The 24,775-nt window shown below is 39.9% G+C and overlaps 1 protein-coding gene across 1 annotated transcript; it reads left to right on the forward strand.

The window, feature by feature from the left end:
* Window positions 1–2,575: 2,575 nt before the first annotated feature.
* On the forward strand, window positions 2,576–13,114 carry LOC115592325 (CD276 antigen-like). The gene is made up of 10 exons (XM_030434930.1): window positions 2,576–3,095; window positions 4,250–4,310; window positions 5,135–5,397; window positions 6,234–6,330; window positions 6,621–6,884; window positions 8,167–8,277; window positions 9,785–9,853; window positions 10,952–11,002; window positions 11,880–12,006; window positions 12,394–13,114. Exons 2-10 carry the CDS (start codon window positions 4,256–4,258, stop codon window positions 12,881–12,883), a joined length of 1,527 nt encoding a protein of 508 aa, XP_030290790.1. The 5' UTR covers window positions 2,576–3,095; window positions 4,250–4,255; the 3' UTR covers window positions 12,884–13,114.
* The last annotated feature ends 11,661 nt before the right edge of the window (window positions 13,115–24,775 follow it).

Here is a 24,775-nt window from a genome sequence, read left to right on the forward strand (position 1 = left end):
GTTTTCTAAAATTGGACTGAAAGATAACTGAACCACAGCTTATGTATGCATGATTCAAAAATTCTCTGAAATGTTAGGATCTTTCAAATGACTTGTAATGCTGCAGGCCCAACTGCTGTGTCAGGTGACTCCATCTAAGTTATTTTAAGTTATGATTAATTCAAGTTATAATTACAAAGCCTGCTCAACTATACGTAAATGTGACCTGGAACTGGCTCCGGCACTCTGCACAGGACATGTTGGTATACGGTAGAATACAACTTTGTGGGAGAGTTATCAGATAGCTTCCCAAGCTTCTTTTTGTTAAGTTCTTACTGATTCAAAATGAAAATCTTCATGCATGCTGCAGTGAACCATATCAATCCAAGCTATCTCTTTTCATTAATGCATTAACGCATCAATGCAACAATGGGCGGAGGGGATTCTTGGCCAAATTTCATCTTCATGGACTGACAAAAATGTGAATTTTCTTTATCTAATTTAAATGTAAATGTTAATTTAGGAAAGGAATGCATATTTTCATTTTTTTTACATAATTAAAGTGTGAGCCATAATCACAGCATGTACATTCTAACACACTAAAAGTAAAAAAAACAACAACAAAAAACCCACCTGAAGCTTGCCACACTGTATCTCTGCTCTCTCTCAGTATTTGTTACATCCTGGTTACACCCCTGTGGTCACACACCACAACCTGAATGTTATGTCAAAAACCAGTGCAGGTGTTGACAGAAAAAATATGTTTACACAAGATACGTGTCACAGCAGTTTTATCTGCTAATCTTTGGAGTAAAATGGGTCAAAAAGTCCATTATAACTTGAGGTTTTTCAAGGGGTTTCCAAAAGATAGTGTAGAAGGTAAACATTGGTCACACCACTGGAAAAAAAAATGCACAACCCTGGTGACAACACCAGTGAAATGATCAGACATGGAACTTACTCTTATTTAACAAGTCGTGTCCTAACATGTACAACATGTAAGCGAACTGATGGAAAGTTCACACAAAGAGTCTCTCTGTAGCGTATTGGATGCATATCCGCCTGCTGTATGTGGGAATTCCACCTGGCAGCTTGGTGACGGAAACTCTTTTGCATCAGAATATCTCCCAATCAAACTTCCAGGTTTCCCAAATGACATGTGCTGACATGACTTTCTGTTGTTGTCGTTTGGGTTGGTACTTTCTTGGAAACACTTAAACAAGTAAACGCTGACTGAAAATTCCAGTGTACTTACTGTTCTATTGTAGAAGTAGTGTTTGTAGTGGCACGTGGAACAAAACCATTGTGCCATATATGATGCCCCTATGGTAGAAAAAGTGCCCCTCTATTGGAGTATGCTTGGGGGAAATGCCTTCTGAGGACTGCCCTTTGTATTTTTTCCACCCCTGTCCCTAAGCCTTTCAGTGGCAGAGAGAAACTAGGTAAATTTACGCAAGTTTTGTGTTCAGTTTTGAGGTAATTGTACTTCACTTGGCTGTCTCCTATTTTATACGACTTTATACTTTTGTAAGAATACACACCAAATGTGTGCGTGTTCTTACAAAAGACACGCTTGTTATTAAGAGTAGAGAGTCATGCTATTGACATTTCTTCTCTCTAGTCTAGTCATTATTTGTTTATGTTTGGTATTGAGATAGTCCAAAAGTAATCAAATTACATTACTTCAACAATGTGATTCCTGACTGCATATCTTAACAGGTAATTGGTACCTGTATTGGAATACATCCAAAGGTGCACTTTGTAGTTTTGGGGGCAAAATTTTAATCAGAACCGAAACATCTTAACAGATTCTCATACATGAACAAAACCAAAAAAAAAACCCACACTCTTTGTTTTAATGACCAAAGAAACTGTATAAACGAACTGAACTTAAAGGACGACTCAACTTCATACTGTTTACTGTTTGGAGGACCCTGCCACCCTTCGAATTTCAAACAGTGTTCTTGGGGACATAATTCTCCTCTGAGAACAGCTTGTTTACTCAGTCATGGAAAAAAATAATATTTTCTGACTTTTTATTGGTGTCTCATTGATTTTGTTTTCCAAAAATACATATTGCCCCTTTAAAGTAACCCTCCCAGCCCTGGCTGTGCATATACAGTGCTTTTTTCCCCCTCTTTTTTCACAAATTAAACAGTAACTAAAATTGGCTCAACCTCAACCAGGTACAACCTTTAAATAAGTTACAGGTTTATCACCATTAACTGCAGGTCATTTTCCCACATGACAGGAACATTTAAGTGTATTTTTATAACACATTTGTAAGTCTGACTGCAGACCTTAGTCTACATGTTATTGTGTATGCTTTATCACCTAAACACTTCTCCTGCCAGTCATAATCTTTATTATTATTGATGCTGTAATACAGACTGAATACTAAACGTGCATCACACAACTCCAGATCGGAACCCATATCCCAGACATTACTATCAGCTCTTTTATGGCTTTTGAACCGATAATCCTGCACAGGTCTTTCCTTACAGTAATGGGAGCTACAGTACTTCCGTGTCCGCCACAACGGTCGTTAATGTGACTGTTTTTCAATATTTTAAGCTAGCTCACTTGTACAATAACGTTAGCTAAATCCTCGTCGAGTTATGTAAAAAAAAATGTAGGACGTAACGACGTTAAACTTAAAATGTGTCTATCTGTATTCACAAAACGGGGACGAACATCTTTTTTTTTTGGGACTCTTTCACCAGTAGATTTAAAATTGTTAACAAAAAGCTCAACCCCGCGACGTAAAACAACTTCAATCTTACGAGTTAATGTGAAAGTTAGCTTAGCTTGATTAGGACCAGCGGTAGCTAGAAACGAGTCTTGTTATTAAAGTAGGTCGCTCAGCTTTCGGAGAAACATGTGGAGCGACGCTTACCGTCATACAACACAACCGTGTGTGTGTGTGTGCGTGTGTGTGTGTTACCGTCACCCAACACGACTGTGTGTGGGTGTGTTTGATCATGATGGGCTTTCCTTGTCGAGGCTGATAAACAGCAGCGCGGCAGAGAGCCCTGATCATTTTTCCAGCGCACAGGAAGGAGGAAACTCCTCATGAGAAATTTATACAACCAGCCTTGACTTGATCTAACCTACAGGTAAGAACACATTACTGACTGTTATGCAAAAATGCAAAACTTTAATGCTGTGTGTATGATTATTATTATTATTATTATTATTATTATTATTATTATTATTATTATTATTATTATTATTATTCACTACTGTACATGTAGTGCTTGTGATTGAAGTTTATTTTTTAGTTTATATATCTTTTAAATGGCATCCATCTACTTGTGATTTGAGTTTTTTTTCATGATTTATTACTATTTTATTATTAGTGTCACTTATATTTTTCAGTTTTTTTCCATATCATTATTGCTGTTGTTGTTTCTATCTTTTTTGCGAAGTGTTTGAATCTACCTCTGTAGCCTGAAAAACAACACAGTTATCCTATTTACTGTCATCTAAGTCTAAGTGTAAATATTCACAAAATATGTTTTCTTTTTTTTTTATTTTGGAAAACAATGACCGAATGCCTTTACCGAGCAACTGTCTGATTGAAATGTATTTCAAGCGTGGCTTCTTTGGAGCCAAACAGTCAGAGCCTAATCATCACTGTTATGTTCTGCAGAACCAGGGTGTTTATTTTCTAGTTTCACAGGAAATGCATAGATAGTGACTAATGTGCTTATCAGCCAACAATCCACTCAGTTTTTAAACTTCACTGCTGTGAGATTTGTATGATAAAGTGCATTGAGCAGACATGCTGAACTCAAGGGCAGAGATTTGTTTGAACAGGATTGCTACAAATGTACAATCATGTTCATGTACGGCACCTTAGATTAAAGTATATTTAGAAATGCATGTGACAAAACCTTTTCCACAGAAGCCAGATTTGCAGAACAGTAAAAAACAAACAGCTGTTGACACACTGTGTGTGTGTGGGTGTGTGTTGACACAGCTACAGAGTCATACAACAGCATGATTGTGCTATTTTTTGCTATTCTTTGTTATCATGAATAAAGCAACAGGGAAGTACTTTAGGTAAAATATTTTTTTCCCTTCTGTTGTGCAGTTATTATCTCACGGTCATTCCAGTTTTAGAATGAGTTAAGAAGTAAACTACATCACACATTTTTGTGGCTTTGGGATTCACATTTGGCCTTTTTTCAGTAAAATGACTCACGTTGCCAGTAACATGGCCAGAAGCTTTCAACATCGATAAAACTCCCTTTGCTTTCTTCCTTAGGCCTCAATGGACTGGGCTTTTGTTTTGGTTTTGCAAATCATGATTCAGCCGTCTCTCTCAGGTGAGCAGTGTTATGTGTGTCGTGGAATAAGTTTTAGTTATAGTGAAGTATAAAAAAAGAGAGAAGTCCTTAATTCTTTATGTAATGAAGACGGAGCCCCACAGTCTGCAGAGAATGGAACCTGGACACATAACAAAATGCAGTTTCATATATACAATATTCATTTCTTTTGCTTATCCTTCCTTAATATGTGTTTTACCCACTTTTAGACAACTGTCAGTTTAACTCATTTCACAGCCGACCAATAACATGAGTTTCCCTATCTCTGACGTAAGGGTCCAGAAGAGCAAGGGGGCCTTCATTTTTAACTAACTCCCCCATTAGGAGTTTTCAAAAAAATATTTTTTGCTATTTTTGCCAATGACCCATTCTTACTTTTGCATAAACAAGGTACTTTCTGAGTCCAATCACTCTCGACTCGTTTTCCAAGTAGAGGTTTGTCCCAATTACTTGAGGACGGACTGACTGTCAGTCACCAGACCATGCTCAACATCTGAGGCCATTCAAGGCCATTTTATAATGGTGCAATACAATATGTCTGTATGGGGTTTATCAGTAACAAACATACTAGCTAATGCATGTAGCATAACATGACCTGTGATTTATTGGGGTATAATATAAATTCTGTAAAGCAGTGGACAAACAAATAGAAGAACAAACGGGACAAACATCACTACATCTAACTGGAACTTTTCTGTTTCAATTTGAGAAATCATCTAGTGAAAATAATTAGTTTTTCCTTCCTTCATTATTTTAGTTATATAATACAGGCACTGTAGTCCGTTGACATTAATCTTAAACAATTTTGTGTCATTTCCCTGCAGTCTTGTTCACTGTTGAGGCTGAGCAACCCCAGTACATAGCAGAGTTTGGAGGAGAGGTTGTGATGGGCTGCAGGTTTCAGCCTAAACTGTTGAGCCCTAATGACAACCTGATGGTAACCTGGCAGCGGGTCACCTCCAGCCCAGCTTGGGAAGTGTACCGGATCGATAACGGGGTGGAGCAGTCCGCATCCCAGCATCCGGACTATCAGGGCCGAGTTAAGCTTTTCACCAAGGAGCTGGCCAACGGCTGGGCCAAGTTGCAGGTAAATCCCGACAGTGAAATGTTCAGATTTACGTAGAATTTCCTGTAAAACTTTTCCCTAACTGATGTGGTTAACTTGTACCCTTACTCACGTGAGAGTTAAATTTCCCAGCTGGGCATAGGATGGTATGTTGTCATACATGCTTGCCCATTTCCCATTACTGTCTGTATTCACAGTGCTCTGTATCAGATACTAAGGTACAACGGCCGAGACGGGACAAAAAAACAGCAGTGTTTGCTTAAAATAGAACAAATGTGTGGATCAATTGATGTGCTAGGATCTCACCTCTGTGAGGGGTTTAGGTACACTTCAAATCACTTCACTCCAAAGGGGGTTTATTGGCAGTTGAAAGAGACGATAATGTTGCCAACGCATGTGTTAATAGAAACATCGGCACATTAAAAGTTAACAGGTTAAAGTGTGTTTGTTATTTAACAACACCCGGGGTGTAAAATGAAACTGAAGGAAAAAACTAAGAGAAGAAACAAAAGCAGAACAAACTGTTTTTTTAACAGTTAAGTGCAGAAGATGAATTCAGAGTCTCACAAAGCGAAGAAAGAAGCTGCTTTGTAGTCTGGAGGTACAGCAGGGGATACTTCTGTATCTTTTGCCAGACAACAGCAGGGTTGAACAGACTGTGGCTTGGGTGGGTGCTGTCTTTTAGTGTCCTTTTGGTCAAACTTACTTTACCAGCAAACAAAGAGTACTCTAAGAGAGACTGATGAGAGTTCAAATACTATGCATCAGAGTTAATGATTTTGGTTTGAGTGGACGAGGGCAGAACATGTAATATGGTCATGAAGACCTATAAGGACTGTACTTTTGTCACTTGACAGATCACCAGACTCAGGATGAATGACTCTGGGACCTACCAGTGTTTGGTGAAGACAAGAGAAGGAGCTGATTACAAAAAGATAACTTTGTCTGTGACAGGTAAGAACCTAGTCTGTGTCAATGTAACAGTATAGTTTTTTAAGGTATTTATTTGATGACCTCTGGGGCTTTGTTCTGGTAATAGTCTTGCTAAATATCCTCAGGATGTGGTCATTTCTGGGCAGTTGAGAGTATTACTCATTGTAAAAGTGAAACTAAGATCACTGTTACTCAGTTTTGTAAAGAGAGCTTGTTGGTCTCCTCACATTCTTCCTCTTATTGAGATGTTCGATAAAAAATCCAATCATTGATCATTATTATTTAATTTTTTCTATCCAATTCTCCTCTAGCACCTTATAGAACAGTGACTAAACACATCCAGAAGGCTGCAGAGGGGAATGAAGTGCTGCTAACTTGCCAATCTGAGGGATACCCAGAGTCTTCTGTTATATGGCAGGATGCACACCTGCAAACAATTGAGGCCCGCACCATTGCTGCACCCACACCAGACCAGCTTTTTAAAGTCACCAGTGAGATACGCGTCCCATCTTCAGAAAGAAACAACTACACGTGTACCTTTAAAGATGGCCACTCTGCAACGTTTCATATTCCAGGTATATATTTACTTACTTTCCTCCAAGACTGAACTCTGAGCTGAAATATTTAGCTGTAGAGAGGATGAAGGCAGGCAGGGGTTGACTGTGTCCAGGCAACATCCTAGGTCAAGTGCTGCCATCGGAAGTTTATTGCATGTCATCCGGCGTCCCTCCCAACTCCTTTCTGCTCAGCTCACTCCTGCCAACTAAAAACGCACCTACTTTAATCGTCCCACGGTTTGTGTAAATGAAAGAAAACATGAGCAGAACAATCTCAGAGAAAAACAACAGGAAACACAGTCATCTTCATTTTTTCCTTTTGATGGTGTGTAATGTCAAAGCACATTAAATGTGGTTAACTAGACGGGGGTGATATAGCAAGAATAAATGTTTCAACTCTTGCTCACAGTTTTTCCAGAGTGAATTACAAGATGTTGCCCCTGCTACACTGAAGCTGTGGGAGGTGTTTGTGTTTCAGCTCTGAAATATAGAGCAGTGTGTAGGAGTTCTACAAGAGATTTTGTCATATGTGAAAATGTGTGTGTGGCTTGTTTGTGTGTCTGAATGTCGCCTGCTCATGTTTCTGCTCATATATGCTAGCAATGGGGATTAAACACCTGAAATCTGAGAAATCCATTTAAAAGTTAAACAGTGCGTAAATACAACAATAAAAAGAAGAAAAGTCAAAGACCGCTGTTTGCACAGTCAGCTATAAAAGATTATGAAAGAAGCATTTTCATATGTGCATTTTTTTTTAGCTCTTGACCAGTAAGAGGAAGTTCGAAACAGTTTGTCTTTGGTATATTTGGTTATTTCCATAGTGGTCAAACATTGGTTAAGCATGGTTATAATGGGTTTAAAACTTTTCCTGGCCATGTCGTGTCTATCACTGCGTTTTGTGGCACAACACTACTCATCAAATACTGACCAACCCAAAATGTCAGTATTTGACAAGCTGGGAATGAGACTTAACAATTAACTATCTTACAAATTAGACCTTTAAAAGTCTCATAAGTTGGATTTTACAGGCAGAAATGGTGAATAATGTGTTTTCATTACTGTCATTCACCATATACAAATAACTGTGTTTACCTTAGAATGAGCTTTTCATATCTATAGAGGGAGCAGTCCTCTTCCACAGACTCTGCCGTGTTGCACTGCCATGTTTCTACAGTAGCCTAGAACGGACAAACCAAAGCTCTTTCGAGTTTTTGGTTGCAGTCTGGAACCTCACTGCGAGATGCCACTAAATCCTACGCTCTGGACCTTTAACAGTAATCCTTCTTCACTCTGTTCACAGATGAAATGCCTGTTCCTGATGTAAAACACGACGGTCTCATCGTTCTGTTCAGCATAGGAGTGATACTGCTTGTCATCATCGTTGCAGTGCTCATGTTTAGACGACGAAAAGGTAACCACTCAATTCTTTATCTATTTGTTGCATTAAAGCTTGTCAACTTCAAGATATGTACTGTAGCTGACAGAAATCATAGCAAAATAGAGGCAAAATATCTAAGTCAGAGAACTCCAACACAATCTGCTTCAAATGGTATAAACTATGTATAAAAATGCACAGTAAATCTACATACATCTATGGTGAAATATTCAAGTGACAAATGGCAGCAAAAATAGGGAGATTTTTAGTCTTGGTCTTTTGCCTACACTCACCTCTGATGCTGCGTTGAGTTGCCAGCTATGTGACAGAAAGCTGAGAAACAGCCATTTGATTTGTATGAAATCTGGAGATAAACAATTGAAATTGCCAGGTTGGAGAAAGGGTTAAAAATAGTGAGACTGTTGGCAGTTTGGGCTGGATTTCCGTTTCAGGATGCAGACTGAAGGAATATCTGCAGGATGTGAAATGTGGATAATCCACTTGTTTTCAAGTTCATTTCATTATTTTCTCATTGTAAGCATTCTTAGTCTGTCACAAGGATGATGATCACACAGTAACTCTGAAAATAATGAGGTTGTTTTTGTCAAATAGGCAGAAAAAGTTGCCCCCTGTCAGTAAACAACTGTGTGTCATTTAAACCGTAAAGGCCGTTGACATGTTGAAGTGTGAGAAAAAGAGGAAGTAAGCGAAGCGGTGCTACATTTAGATATTTGATTTGGCACCGTAATGTTTGCCATTTGCCTTTAAGGGAATTTTAGCAGCGCGTGACTCAATCAACATGTTTTCATGTGAGCATGACTTAGCATTTTGGACATTACATGTGTCTGAACCACCAGATTTGGAAACACCCAGCTCGCTCTTGGTATGTGTATGGGGAATTTGAGGTTTTGGTTGTGAATGCATGGGTGGTTTTTCAGTATAGCACATTTTATTGTTTGTATAATGCCTTGAACAAACCTCCTCCATCATTTCAGAAGCAGGCTTATACTGTCACATGTTTCAGTATAAGCCCGCTTTGGTTATATATGACTGTGTGAACATGATAAGAAGTCCTACTTCAATTATGGGTCCAGAAACCTACGTATGGTAATTATCTAAGCTAGTGTCAGGTTGCAGTTTTTAAAAAAGTTGTCACACACCAGAAAGTGTTAGTGACAGCTGAGCGGGATCAAAAGCTTTACACACCGTCCATCACTTGAAGTTATACAAGTAACTTTTGTTACCTTTATTTATACAGCACAAAAACAAAAGATAAAGCAATGAATGTTCTTACTAGAACACATAGAAAAAGATGGTAAGTAAAAGTAAAATACATAAAGGTAAAAAATAAAACTAATTTAGAGCTAAAACATTATATAACGCCACCCCATAAACAGTGTAACACAGGTGCCAAATACACAAAAAAGCCATGTTGATGCTTTTAAACAGCGTTCCATTTATAATCCTTATTAAATTCACACACACACACACACACACACACACACACACTGCACTTAATTAATAGCAATGTCTTTTTCCATAGGCTCCAGCGCTCCTAGTACCAGGAACCTTTTGGCCGACAGTCGTGATGGTTCTGTTTCTGCTGCTGTCTGTGAGTCTAAACACAACAGTACAATTCACTAAACACGCTCAAAAACACCTGCTTGTTGTTAACCTCACACCCATTAGAAAATATGTGTTATGGAACGGCAGTCATAGCAACCATCAAAAAGTCATGGACCAAAAATCAAACTAATTTGAAGCCAAAGCATTATGTAACAGCAGCAGCAAAAGTATTTCACAAGAAGGAGTGACCTCTCAGGGGGCAAAGTGTTACATTAGACTGAATATCTAAAGGAAATAGGAAGCTATGGGGACAATTGATGCACTGCAGATTGCTGATTATGCATTTGTTCCATATTCGCAGTCTCAATGAAAGACACCCACAGTTTCTGTCACTCTCCAGGAAGAAGGTTGAGATTATACATTTATGTGGTTACCTGAAACTCTGGTCAGAATTGCCTCCACCACTGCAATGAATCCTTGTACTTTTGGTATCGTCCATTCCACGGTTGCCTGGCTGTTGCCGCCTTTTTTCTCGCAAAGTTGATTAGTTGTTGTACTGTGAATATTGTGCTCATTTGCATCTACTCTTTCACCACCTAGCAATGGTTAGTAATTGACTCTGACGGAAAATTGTGTGATGAATCATAGGAAGTGTGCCTCGACTGAAAAAAAAGTCTAAAAGGCCTGCTAATGCCCCAAAGAGGCTGTGCTGCATGTAACCAATGTGGCGCTAAACCTTACATGGCCTCTTACAGGTTACAAATGAATAACACCTACAGTCATACACTAAGACCTACAGTTAAAGTTGTATCTGTAAAATGCTCAATGAAGCTCACTTGACTGACATGTAGCTCTTCAATAAATCGTTATAACTATTGACTGTGCAACTCATCACCTATTCTCCTGAATACAGAAGTGAAAAGATTTACTGTTGTACATTACAAAGCACAATTGTACACGTACATTCGATTAACTTGATTTCAACTTGCATCGAGATGTATGAGAGTGCATTTACGCCACTGCAATACTTGTAGCAAAGACTGATAATTGCTTATTAATAACTAGAGCACAAACTATGATCAGTACTTCTGTAAATGTTATTATTCTCTGGTAGTTTTCTTACATCGCTATTCCTCTCCTTTAGGTCTACAAGTACCAAAAGAAAATGAGGAAGAGATAACTATTTTTAAAGAAGGTAAGTCACTCTAAAGCCTCTAAAAGCTATTGTTTACAGGATTTCATGTATAAAATGATGAAGGCTGCAACTAATAATTATTTTCATTAGCGATCAATCTGCCCTTTATTTTCTCAATGAATTGTTTTGTCTACAAATGTCAGTAAATAGTGAAAATCAGATTTTCACAATCACAATTTCCTACAACCTTCAGCCCTTTAAATAACCAACCCGATATTCAGTTAACCAACAGATAAGATATTGATAAATGCCAGTGAAACCAGTATTTTTTTTTAAAATTCCTTCAGTTATTGATCATTTACTGGAATAGTGGCCTGTACAGCCGAAACGATTACTCGAGTAACCTGAATGCAAATAATGCAAAATTATTTTTTATTAGATTACTCGATTAATCGCAGGAATAATCGGTAGAATACTCGATTGTAAAAATATTCGATAGCTGCAGCCCCAGTTGCCAGTTATGCTTCTGTAAGTCGACAAAGCGATCAATAATCTTTTAAGCCTTATAAATGGTCATACACAATTCCTTTCCAGTGACACTGAATATAAATCGGCGTCACTGTTAGTTTCTGTGTTTTTTTTCTTTGTGCTCTATTAAGAAATGCCTGGTGAAAGACGTTTTAGTGCAAAACTTCCCTACTTTAAGACACCCACAAGTTCAAGGAATTTTAACGAGCCTCTCAGAAAAGACAAATTCAGTAAGACTTCAGTAACTTCTTCCAGAAATCTGTAAGACTGCTGAACCACAGCCTGCAAAATCCTCTGCTACCTTCCCAGCAACAAAACATCAAAGGGTTTTTTTTTTTCACACGATCTGATTTTTCTTCATTAAATGATTGTTATAAGGTCATAATCTGGTCTGATTTGTTGTCTGCAGTCTGCGCAGAGGAAGATCTGGGGGCGTTTGTGAAAGCTCATTACTCCAACTCCTCCTTCAGCTCGGATGCGAGACGTCGCATGGAAGCTTTCGGTGCAGAGGAGCTGCCACAAAGGCTGCAAAACAGGTGAGTCATGACACAAATTTCTGAATAGATCATACGATGCCATACTCTCTGCTTTTATGATCTCATTTCTTGAAAGAGCAACAATTTCACCTGTTCTTTATATTCCATTTGAAACTACAGCTCTGAAGTCAGCACTGTCAAGACAGTTTGATATTGGCCAACATTGCGAATTTGTTTTTAGAAATAAATTGGTCATACTTACTCCACCACTGTGAGCAATCCCACAGATATCAGCGATTCCAGTGAAATGAATTGAGTTTGTGAAACTTCCTTGTTGTAAATGCTGATGTGAAAGGGGCATTTCCAGCAGACAGCTGAAGTCTGTGCTTTTAGATTTTTATGAGCCTGTGGATTTAACACTCACAGTTCTTGTTTTGTTTTTGTCAGTGAGGGCAAGCCTGTGAATCTCCAAGGTTTACTCCCAGAAGCTGGAGAGACGCTTTTTCTCGAGGGACCCCCTGGAAGCGGAAAGACATATGTAGCCCACATCCTGGTCTCCTCTTGGACTGAAGGGCCCAAACATGCCCTTTCTCACGTCCTCGATCTCAACACCGTCCGAGTTCTCCTCTATGTCGACTGCAGCATAGTGAAGCGTGACTTGTTTCAGGAAACAGCAGATCAACTCTCTCTCACGAAAAAGATATCAACAGAGGATGAACTGAGGACTGTGTTAACCAGATCCGGAGAGGTCCTGCTTCTGCTGGACGGGTACAGAGAAGGGAACCAACATTTTGATGAGTCCCTAAAAAGGTTTCTAAGTCAAAAAGGAAGATGCAGGGTCCTGGTCACCGCCCGCCCAGGAGACTGCCCCACCTTCAGGGACACAGTTGGGACAGAAAAGTTGCTGGAGCTCAAAACACAAACTGTGAAATACTGAGAGAGCAAAAGTTCATGATCAAAAAGGATTATTTTTTTTTTTTTTATCAAAAGGACATTTTTAATGAACATTTGTATGATGTTGGTCATTTTTTACCCTGACTGTCTGGTCAGATTTTGTAGAAGCCCTATAATGCTGCCAAAATGGTTGAATTCAATGTTATGTACTTAATAAAAAACTAATTTTGTATTCTTGGAAGCCCTGTTTGATTAAAAATTGTAAATATAATAATCCTCTTTGATAGATTTTTTGTTTATAGTTAGGGTTGGTAAGATTAAAGACACAAACAGGAGCAAGCTGGATTTGGAAAGTATCCAACAACAACAAAAAAACCCCCACCCCCTCTTATCCTGCCTCCCTCCAAAGTGCACGACCCGACTGCACCGTCACCAACTGCCTTGTGACTCTCGCTGATAAGCTCGGAGGTGTGTTAGTGGCCAGTATGCTATGTTCCACAAGCTCTCTTGGCTTTTTTAGTGCAACAATTACTGAAATAAACATCTCTGTTAATGCCACAATCATGTTAACGCAAGCAAAACAGCCATCACAAACATACCTCAGTCTGAAAAGACCGTGTAGCCTTGCATTTACTGTGCATGACTGTGTGTGTGTGTGCTTTGTGCTATGATTTGATTCAGGTTATGCTCTGTCTGTGCATAGACTTTAAATAGAAGGAGGTAGTGAACCCAAAGTCAAAATGAAATTTATTTCTTGGTGAATATGCCAAACAGTTTTTCTATCTACTGGGTTTACCTCCTGATTATGCGGCCCAGTGAATAATATGTGTGGTAGAGTTTCTCCTGCTGGCCCCACCTGTGAGTTCCCACTCAGCCCATAAATTTAACCTTGAGATGATGTCAGTGGTATTCAAATTGCTTTTCACGGCTCAAGGAAAATATAACACTTTGATGGATCAATAATACACACAATACAAAGTTTGAGGCATCTTCTCGACAAGTGCAGACGTCCCTTGCATGATGGCAGTATATGGGGAAAGAAATGTTTTTAGGTGCATAGTGGAATTTTTTACTGCAATACTGCAACTGGCCACTGGGCAACTGGAAGCGAGGACGAAAAACTGCAACATCTCGTTCTTTGGGTCAGTGGCTGTGTGCCGTTGTCTTTGTGGACAACATCTAAAACCTCATGTCTTAGACAGCCGTTGATTCTTGTGGGGACGTTAAGTGATTCTCTATAAATGCTTCTAAAATATCTGTCATTAATGGCAGTGTATCTTTTACCCCATTCTCTCGAGGCCAGGGTGAGAAATTCCACCGTGCAATCGGTAATCCACCGGAACTTTTTTCACACAACTCATGAAACTCCTAGGAGTGGTTTCAGCTCCACAACCAAACTCTCTGCTTTCAACTGAGCTGCTATTCAAACACTTGATTAATGATTCCAGTTGTTTCCGTTTCTTTTCTGTGTCAGGCTGCGAGGGAAAAAAGGAAGATCATTATTAGGGTCGCTTGCTGGACTGCAAGCAAAGCAGCAGCAGTTTTTTTTTTTTTGGTCAAATCATTTGATTTATTGTTTCTTGTGATACATTTTAAGTGATTTTTAACAAACACGTCCAAAAAATCTCCTAAAATATCTTACCAACCCCCTTTTTAGTGACAGTACATCATTCACCCCATTCTCTGCAGCACTGGATGAGAAACTACAGTCGGTAATCCACCGCTGTATTATTCACACTATTAATGAAACTTCGAAAAGTGGTTTCAGCGCCGCACCAAAGTATCTGCTTTCAATAGAGCTGATACTTCAAACACTTGATTAATGATTCCAGTTGTTTCTGTTTCTGTTCTGTGTCAGGCTCCGAGAAAAAAGAAAGGTTGTTACAAGGGTCGCTTGCTAGACTGCAAGCAAAGCAGCAACAGTTTTGTAAGTGCTGCCAGCGAAACGAGAAGTGACTCTGTCAGTGTTCCTGTCAGCGGCCCGAGTAGATTCCAGTAACATTTGATTAAAACAGTTTTTTTTTTAATGTTTTATTTCTGTATGTTCTTCATTCTCTATCATCGCTCGCACCTCACCAGCAGATGTATGAGTAATTCATATTTTCATTCAGTCAGCATGACGTCCTGTTTGTATCACGCATGTTTGACTCATTATTCAGCCACCCTTCTTCTTTTGCACTGGTCATCTTCAACTGCAGCAACCTTCAGATGTGTGCAGAGTTGAAGCTTCATGAAATGCTCGACTGAGTTTTTGGCACTGCAGCCGCTGATTGTGAGTCAAAAGTCGAAAGCTCTGCAGTCAACATGTTGCTGTTTCCTTTTCTGTCACACCCTCAAAGCCTCTCTGTATGAGGATTGAGTTATCTTATGAATTAAGAGGTGTTAAGACAGTGAGGCAGAATGACGGCCTCCAGATATGTAATGTGGTCAACGTGCTGCATGTTGCAGCTGATATGATGCCCGGTGGACTGGAAAGGGCCATGAGAGGGCCGAACGCAACCAGGAAACAGTCAGTTAACAGAAAAAACCCTGCCGCTGCAGACGACGGTTCTTATCTTCACACTATCTTATTTTTATGTTACTACAGAAACAGGTGCAGGCAACAGAAATCGCATTGCACACACACTATATTCTTCACTCAAGAGGTCACACTTTTACGGGGCAATGTGAGAGGTTGTACTTTTAGTGGTGAGTCCAAAGAGAATGATCGGCTATTTCTACCATTCCTCTCAGCTTTACTGAGCATCTGAGTGTCTTTCAGCCCTTTTGTTTCTTTACTTGTTTTGATTCAGTCTCACAGCTCTCACCTCTCAACCTCGTGTTTTCAACGTAGCAAGCGGCTGTTTTAAATTTCTTTTTTAAAAGCACAGAACAAACAGCAGACAGAAAAAGCTAGAGACTGAGAGACTCGGGAGGAAATCAACAATCTTGCAGAGAGTTTGACCGTGAACAACCTGCTGCTCAACATCAACAAAAACAAGGGTTGTTCCTTTTTTTGAAAGAGACACAACCCTGTCTACATCAGTGGAGTTGAGGTTTCATGTTCCTGGTTATCAGCATCACAGTAACCAAGATACAACCCTAAAGATGCCCAGAAACAGCTTTATTTCTCAAGGAAACTTCAAAAGGCTTAATTCCAATGCTGAGTTAGCGTACAGAGGATCGATTATGATGATTATAAAATTGATCTTGATCTTGAAGTGCATGTATCACAATGAGCGTACATGTAGTCCTTCATAGCAGTTTTCATCCTGTATCTTAATGCTGTAACCCAGAGGGCATCTTGCTACACACACATCCACACCCACACAAACTGAAAACATTACTGGGTGAAACTGTCGCAGCTGGAAAACACTATAGTTAGTCTTAAAAGAACAACAACAATAACTTCCTCCTTAAGCACACAAACACTGCAGACACCTCTTTTGAGGTTTTTTGTTTTTTTTTTCTGCTTTGCTCAGCATGTTAGTGAGTAAAGGCTTTTATTTGTAACAGCAGCTGTGCATCCGCCGGTTTGTTCATGTGAACCCGTGGAAATTCAGGGGCTAACAGGGAAGACTCTATGAGTCAGCATTACAAGAAGAGGAACGGGAAAATGTCACAGACAGGAGTCATCGTTTAAATAGCAATATCTCAAAAGATACTCAAGTGTTTGGAGAAGTTGTCGCATGCTGTCTCAGAAGTCATGAGTGATCTCGCTTGGTGCATTCCCCCCCACTCCGGTTTGTGGTAGGCAGGTCGGTCTCTGACTGATGGACATTTTACACAAACAAAAGCTGAGATTCCTTCTAGATTTCAGATTGACTCTTTTATTACTCTCGACCATACGTCGTGGTATGGAGTAGAGACATAAAGCAAAACTAACGATCAATTCATAAAGTACAAAATGCTGTGTTCCTCTCTGGATCTTTATTACTTCCTGTTATGTTTGGGATTCTGCTCTTAGAAACTAGGAGATTACAAAATTGGGTTTCTCCTTAAACTTCCCCTTAAATTCACAACATAGAACCTTGATGACACGCTGTTGAGGTCATAGTGCCACTTCTGCAAAAACGGATCTCTTAACCTCCGCTCGACCGTAAGTTTCTGCCATTTAATATCATCACATCTCTGATCCAACCAAATGTATGAAAAACCTTTCACTGATGGCACAGGCCATCATGCAAGGTGCCAACTGCAAACCAGGGGCAATTCAGGATTCAGTATCTTGCTCAAGAACACTTTGACACGCAGCTCAGCCCGGAGCCGGGATTTGAACCAGCAACCGTTCGGTCACTAGCCAACCTTTTTCTACCTGCTGAGCTACAGCCGATCCCCAGTAACTCATTAATACTAAACTTCACCATGAGTGTTTGTTTAGTTTCATTTATGAGCTGTGAACAAGTGGCTACTTTTTGTACTTTGATCAACTTTTTCTCAGTAGTTATTGTAAACCAAACTAGATTTCTCCTGAGAGAAGCTTTGCTGTGGTTCACCTTTTTCCCATGTGAAGTAATTGGTAGATTCCCCAAAACTGCTTCAGGGACAACTGTTACTGTACACACTGTATATCTGAGGATTACTGTAAGTAATCCGAATCATGGGAAATACCAAATGTGTCACAATATTGAGGAAAAAATTACTTTTTGAAATATGTGAATGGACAGAAGAGAAGTGGTTTATGATGCAAAGGAGGGGGAAGGGACTAACGACTACGGACGAGACGTTATTATACTTTTTTCCCATCATGAAAAGAGATTGAATCTACGTCAGCTTTGTAAATGAGAAAACTGACAGCCACCATGACGGGAAGTTTCTGATATTATAGAACTGGCTCGGGGTGAAGTGTTGTCTTAGACATGTTATATCAGTTATACATTCAATAGAAGAAGGACAGCCATGTTACACACTGTCTGAAACGGGGTACTGTAGGAGTTTATTTCTACCCTAATGTACCCAGTACGGCTAAATGTTGGACCTCAAGGTAAACTACATGCACCTTTTGAGGGCCAAAAAGGTACATATCTGTTCTCAAGCTGTGAAAAGCGCATTTATATTCCTTTTTTCTGGTAAATGTGATAGTACAATATTAGGTAACAGTGTTGTTACATGTTGAATTTCACAATACCGACTGTCTGGCAGCCCTAAGGCCAAATTCCAAGGTGGGTGTACCTTTGAGAGTACTGCCCCAATGATGAGCTGTTGTTGTTTCCCTAAGGATACAAATTAAGAACATTATTTCTGACAGTGTACATATAATAAAACTACATTCTTGCATTCAACAGGTGAGAAAAACATTTTTTTTTTATTTCAAACAAGCACCTTAACAAACAGGAAAATTGTTGTTTCCCTCTCTACCTGCATCATAGTGTCACTAGATGGTGCTATCCTCCTTTCCATGCAGGCTCTGTGTGAGAGCTCTACAAGGTTTCTGGTGTCTTCTCTTTATGGTGCCATGAAATCATGTTTACCTCTGGGCATAATCTGAGAAATAAAGAGTAAAAACACAAAAAATAAATAGGGAAGTTCAGCTCTTTTGTTCCTTTTTTATGTTCCTTGTCTGTCCTCTGTTATCTTACTGTAGCAGTCTATGTTGTCTATTTTATTCCCTTTTATAATATTTTACCTCCAAAATGGTCAGCTCTATGGTTTTGGTAATTGATGAAGCTGCCGGCACTGAATATCACAGATTTCAGACAACTTTCTTTAACCTGAAAAGGGCCTCACAGAGGGAAAAATCTTACACCACAGCACCACACAGGAACATTTCTGTCATGCATTTTTTTTGTTCTGCTCAAAGATGGGTCCATTGGAGGAGAGAAAACAACAACAACTTCTCTCTCGGTCCAGCAGTCCAAGATATTCTCATCATCCATTCAATCCGAGAGAAATGCCTCCCCCTGAAACTCTATTCCTCTACACAGCCGATGCTATCCCCCATCCCAGTCACCCCCCCCCCCCTTCACAGCACCACAAACACACACGCACACACTCAAAATGAGAGTTAACCCCATCAAAAGGGATGGTCTCCTACATGCGTGGCCCCCATTTCCTCCCTCAGCCTCAACCTCCTCAGACCAAAGAGGCGGTTTCATCATTTGGTAATTAATATTCCGGGGAGGAGGAGAGCATCAGGAAACAATTACGCAATAATGTATGGATGTAAATGCACACTGTGTCCACACAAAAACACACAAATGCACAAGCGCACATATATCACGGTGATCGACTCTTCCTCTCTTCAGGGTTCAGGTTTCTCTCAGACGTGGAACACAACTGCAGTGAATGTAATCAATGTGCTGGATGGACCGAGAGCTCCTGCGTTTGTAATATTCTAGTATTGTGTTACATATTCTTAATAAATGTGTACCACTGAGTCGGTTTCTAAACAACTTAACTATTTTCAGATTCCAGTGATGGAATTTAACCAAGGACATTTTTGAAGTACTGTACGTAAGAACAGTTTTGAGGTTCTTGAGTCATTTTTGGCTAATTTACACTTTCACTTATATTTGTTTGATGACTTTAGTTATGAGTTACTTTGTTGCAGCTTGCATTCTGCACAAGAGCTAAAATAGCACAATTTAAATAATTAATTAGATACTCCTGATTCACCTAGTATACATGTAAATATAATATATTTTAAGTAGTACTTTTTATACTTAAGTAAATTTAGGAATTTAGATTGACTTTTACTTTTGCCAGTGTATTATTTTTTCGTACTATTTTAACTCGAGTATGTCTTTTTTTTTTTTTTTACAACAGTGTAAGATTAGTCCAAAATCTGCTTTACCGCAGCCATAAAATCAAACCAACAGGTTTGATGAGTTAGAGTTAGCTGATAGTTAGCTTAAGTACAGTGCATCAGTCTGTCATTGTTTCTGTATCTGCCTTTATCCTGCAAGGTAAATAAACGAGCTGTTACAACTATAAAGATATGTTCCACGATTTTTAACTGTACTTTTGAAAAATGTCATTAAACAGTGTAGACGATAGGGCTGCTGTTTCATCATCAAGTAATCTGCCCATTATTTTCCCAATGAATGGATCAATGCTTTAGTCTAAAGATGTCAACAAATTGTGAAAATGCCACCGAAGTGATCTCTGCAAATAGTTTTTTTTTTGTCCATCAAACTCAACAACTTAACAACTCTTGATTTATTGATTTGAATAAAATAGAATATAAAAAAGGAGAAACTCCTGACATTTAAGAATCTGGAACCAAAAAATACTTGACATTTTTGCCAGAAAAATGACTCGAACGATTTAGTGATTATTAAGATAGCTTTTTTCAATCGGTAAATCAGTGAATCACTGCAGCTTTAAATGTTTCTAAAAGAGTGTGAGCTTAACAACCTTTTAATGAACACATCTTTATCTTATACCAAATAAATATGAGTCGAGCTAAGCTAATATCATCCTTCATCATATCTTCATACAGAGACATGAAAAGGGTGTGAATTAGTTCATATGTGTGGACCCCACTTGGTTTAATCCATTCACCTGTCTGCTCGGTGCAAAAATGTGCAGTGAATGTGCAACATTTTGCTTGAAAAGTAGCTGAAACTAATCAAAACAGATGGCAACTCATTTTCTTTGCGATCATGTGATCGACTTATCGTTGCAGCTCGAGCAGACAGTCAATAGAGGGAGAGGAAGTTAAAAGCAGGGGACGATTACAGATGTTACAAACTGACAAGAAAGTGCAAAATATAAGATGATGTGGTGTGTTTTGTATCACATGAACTGACAACCTTTCCATCCGAACAGCTGATAAATGTTATGACATGTACAGGTATTGGCGGATGTGACACGTTATAATGTGACACGTCGAGACTTTACATAATAACATGACATCACTTTAAAGGGCCAGCTGAAAATTACGTGACGTGACAGGATGCAGAGGGAGGGCCATAAGACACAGCCTGTTTGGGGGGAATAGTACCTGCATGTGTTTGTTCTTTAATGTGCAAAAAGCTGTGAAATGGGTCAATGTCACATTTCCGTGGTCCGACTTGGCAGTTAGATCGGTATCGAGGTGGGTTTTGTGGTTAGATTCCTGTTGCAGATAAGTCGCCAGTTTATGTGCCGCTCTAATGTCCTCGAGCCATTCTCTACAAACCCACAAATACTCACACTAAACCACTTAAGAGCATTAGCAAAGAATAAGTAAGTGCCATAACAATGCTGCTTGTAGACATGTGTATTGAATTATAGATGATTTATTCCAAAGAGAAAGTGAGTGTGTGTAATGCTCAGTGGCAGGGAGGGGCGATGGTGGCACGGCGGGGTGGTGACGTGTTGATTTAAGCCAAAAGGATGCCACACTTGGGCCGTCTCCTGAGTCTAACACACGACTGCAGTCTGTATCCATATAGTCTCCCTCGGCTTTGACCCAGTCTGTCTGGTAATTGGGATCAGATGAGTGGCAGCAAAAGCGAGGCGACCCGGGTTCTCCGGGACCCGCTCTAACCTGGAAGCATTTATTTTATGGAAAAGATGTTTAGTTAAAGTGCAGCGCTGCAGCCCAGCCCCTCTAATGACTCTCCAGCTCTCCTGCCCAGGCCTGGAGACAGAGCCCTGTGATGGATATGACTGGTGAAACAGGGACACACACTCACACACACACACACACGCACACACACACACACACACACACACACAGACATATGCACACACATGCTTCCATCACCGTGCGCCGTGATGGATATGACTGGTGAAAGCTCTGAACACTGTTTCCTGAGTCCTTCACTTCCTTCCTCCCGGGCCTCGGTCAGCCAAGCTGAGCCGGGTTTCACTCGACTCTGGGCCGGATTGGATTGCAGATTAACTGGCTTCCTGTCCAATCCGTTGGCTGCGTTCATCTACTTTCCTAACGGTCACTTTTATTTACGAGCAGGCGGTGACGTTATTGAGGATGAATGAGTCTTCAGGATGGATGAGATCCTGGAGGCTTTGGGTGGGGGTGGGCGGGTGGGGATTTACTGAGGGACAATTGTTTTTAGGAGCTTATTGGGGAAAGAATTTAGGAAAAATATTTACAATTTTTCTAAACAATGACGCAATAAACCAATTTAAAAGAAGAGTATGCCTACGTATAGCACATGAATGTTTTTCTTTACATTCAGCAGCTTCCACTCCTCATTATCTGTACAGTCAGTGTATGTCTTTCTCTTCTGTCGAACCTTTTAAAGCAGTTTTTGCACTACAAAACTCTTTATAATCTTTTTTAAAGTGAAAAAATCGGCCAGTCTGAAGAGATATTCCAGTGTAAACTAATCAGATGTAAGATTTTTATGGCATCACGTGTCAATTTTCTTTTCTTTCTAGTCGAATTCTAGTGCAGCTATCTGCCAAAAGATCTGTCTTGTTTCAATAAACTCACTTAGATTTGTGTCAGAAACAGGTTCACGTTGTTCTTCTGGAATAGCAGATTTTTAAAAATTAGATTTAGTGTAAGAAGACATTTTGGCCTCAACAAAGCAGGAAAGTAAATTGATGAAGCTGAACGAATTCTACTTATGTGATCTGCTGCATTAAAGGTGCTCTGTGTAGTTCAAAAAAATACTTTTTAAAAAATTGAGATATCTAACAGAGAAAGGTCATATTTACAATACTAAGAAGGTAATGATACAAAATGTTTTTGATGAAGATCTTTCCACAACTGAATAAAAAAAAATGTCCCCAGACTGTAATACGGTCCCCAGAACGCTGTGTGAAACTACACTCAAAAAATAATTTCCCTAAAACACTTTATGTGGCTCAATTACTTAAATTGCATCGAGGATTTCCATGTAATCCAATAACACATGTGACATACATCACATAAAAGCAATCCATATGTAATGCTTGACTTTGAGGTATAATTCTTCCAAAATTGTATAAGCCTGATTTCAGTAGACTTAGTTATTTAATTCATTCACATCAGCTCTATATGATAGACACACTATGCATTGAATAATATACTACTTATTTTTTCTTTACAGAGGGGCACTGTGTAGTTATGGAAAAGAAAATTCAAACTCAGAAATGTAATATTTGACAATATTAATAAGGCAGTAATAAAAACCCAGAGATATTCATTTGTTTCCATGACTGAATAAACAAGCTGTCCTTACAGTGTAATAAGATACCAGAACACTGTTTGAAGCCAGAAAGGTGGTGCCTTAGAAGAGTCCTGCAAAAATAAACAAAGTAAAACAGCCAGTCTTGAAAATCAGAGTATTTTTCCTTTTCTGATTAAAATTTCTTCAACAAACCTTCATAGTGCAACTTCAACCAAATCCTATAGTATTAGCTGAGAGACGTGTTTGACGAATTTCTACAACAAAAGAAGAGTTCTTCTTTTTTTATGAAAATAATGTCCAGATATATTAACATACTTTGTAAAAAAAAATATACATATATTTCAATAAATAGCAGATCCTGCCAGTTGACAGCTTCTTTTCTATTTTCTTTTCCTCAGATGTCTTTAAGGATTTAGACGTAGAGATGAATCTGTAAATTGGTTCCATTGTCATTCCCTCCACCATCCCATCACTACAGGTCGCCACCACCACCACCACCACCACCCACCCCACACCTCTCATCCTCCCTCCCTCTCCCTCTCTCCTGCTGGCAGCCCTTGATTACACTCGTCTCCCGGGGGAAGGTTTCAACTCCTCGGAGATAGTAATATCGAGGGCACTACTGGCTAGTCACTTCAGATCAGGGCGGGGGGAGGAAATGGCGACGGACATAAAGCTAAATATATAATTCCTCCCATGCCGGTAATCACGATGTCCAGACGATTTGAAATGACAGTTTAACCACTTTAGACTGAGGAACGCTTTGTTCAGATTGTGTGTGTGTGTGTGTGTGTTGGTGCGTCTGGTCGGTCCCTACGATAGTTGGGGAGCCTCCTCGTGGGTGTAGTAGAGGCTATCCTAAAGGGGCCCCCGTGTGGTCCTTTTCTAAATACACGGGGGGGGGGGCGCATGTTCCAATGAGTTAAAATGGCTCGCAGACCAGACAGGAGCAATTCTGTGAATGACTGACGGGCCAAGAGCTCCGGAAGGAAACACTCTCACCGCCCGGTATTAGCTTACCTGATTATTAGGATATCCAGCTTCCTCCTAAAATGGCCGCCCATTTCCCTGTTAGAGGCAGTAAGAGGACCCACCTGGATTAGGCGTAAAAGCGGTCCCGCATTATACCAGGCACGGCCACATGCCACACAGCTCAACCAATTACATCTATAAATATTAATGGGCTAATCTGCACATATTCTTCTTCGGCGAGGGTCAGAGATACTCTTAAGAACATCAAATCCATTTAAGTCTTTTGTTCAATTTGCATATGCAGAGATTCTCCCCCCCCCCCCCCCCAACCTCCCCCCAACCTCCAGACAGGCTCTCTCAACGCCTTTACCTCCATCATCACATCACAAGAGGAGTGCGCATTTGGAATTCACGCGCTGATTGGATCCTTGATGAGATCTTCAGGGTGGCTTCTCACAGTCTGATGCACTTAACACTCCAGAGGTGATGAGAAGAGAGAAAGAGAGAGAGAGAGAGAGAGAGAGACAGAGAGAGACAGAGAGAGACAGAGATGAGAGGTGTCTGTGTTAGTGAGTGTGTGCGTGTGTTTGTTGTGGGATCGATCCAATTCCGTCTCCTCTGAAGTGGTCGGCTCTGTCGTCGCCCCGGCTCTGCGGCCTCCTCAGCGGTTCAGCTGCTGCAGGAGCACCGCAGCTCGATGCTCGGAGTGTAATCACAGGAGGGCAGGAAGCCGAGGGGAATCACATATACATCCTTTGTCCTCTTCCACGCACGGACAGCGGCTATACAATATAATGCTGGTCTTTTGTGGCAAACTACTGTGGTATTAGACCATGGTGCCGGGCTTCTCTCAATAGACATGAATAATGCAGGGAGAGAAAATCTGCATGAAAAGTGGCGATATTGAGAGGCAGGAG

This window comes from Sparus aurata, chromosome 12 (genome assembly GCF_900880675.1).
Source record: "Sparus aurata chromosome 12, fSpaAur1.1, whole genome shotgun sequence".
In the NCBI taxonomy this organism is placed as follows: Eukaryota; Metazoa; Chordata; class Actinopteri; order Spariformes; family Sparidae; genus Sparus; species Sparus aurata.

Excerpts from the sequence above, each read along its gene's own strand:
- LOC115592325 (XM_030434930.1), top strand. The coding sequence starts at position 4,256 with ATGGACTGGGCTTTTGTTTTGGTTTTGCAAATCATGATTCAGCCGTCT. Across the intron at positions 6,885-8,166 it reads TGCAACGTTTCATATTCCAG|ATGAAATGCCTGTTCCTGAT; the intron begins GTATATATTTAC and ends CTCTGTTCACAG. Across the intron at positions 11,003-11,879 it reads GATAACTATTTTTAAAGAAG|TCTGCGCAGAGGAAGATCTG; the intron begins GTAAGTCACTCT and ends TGTTGTCTGCAG.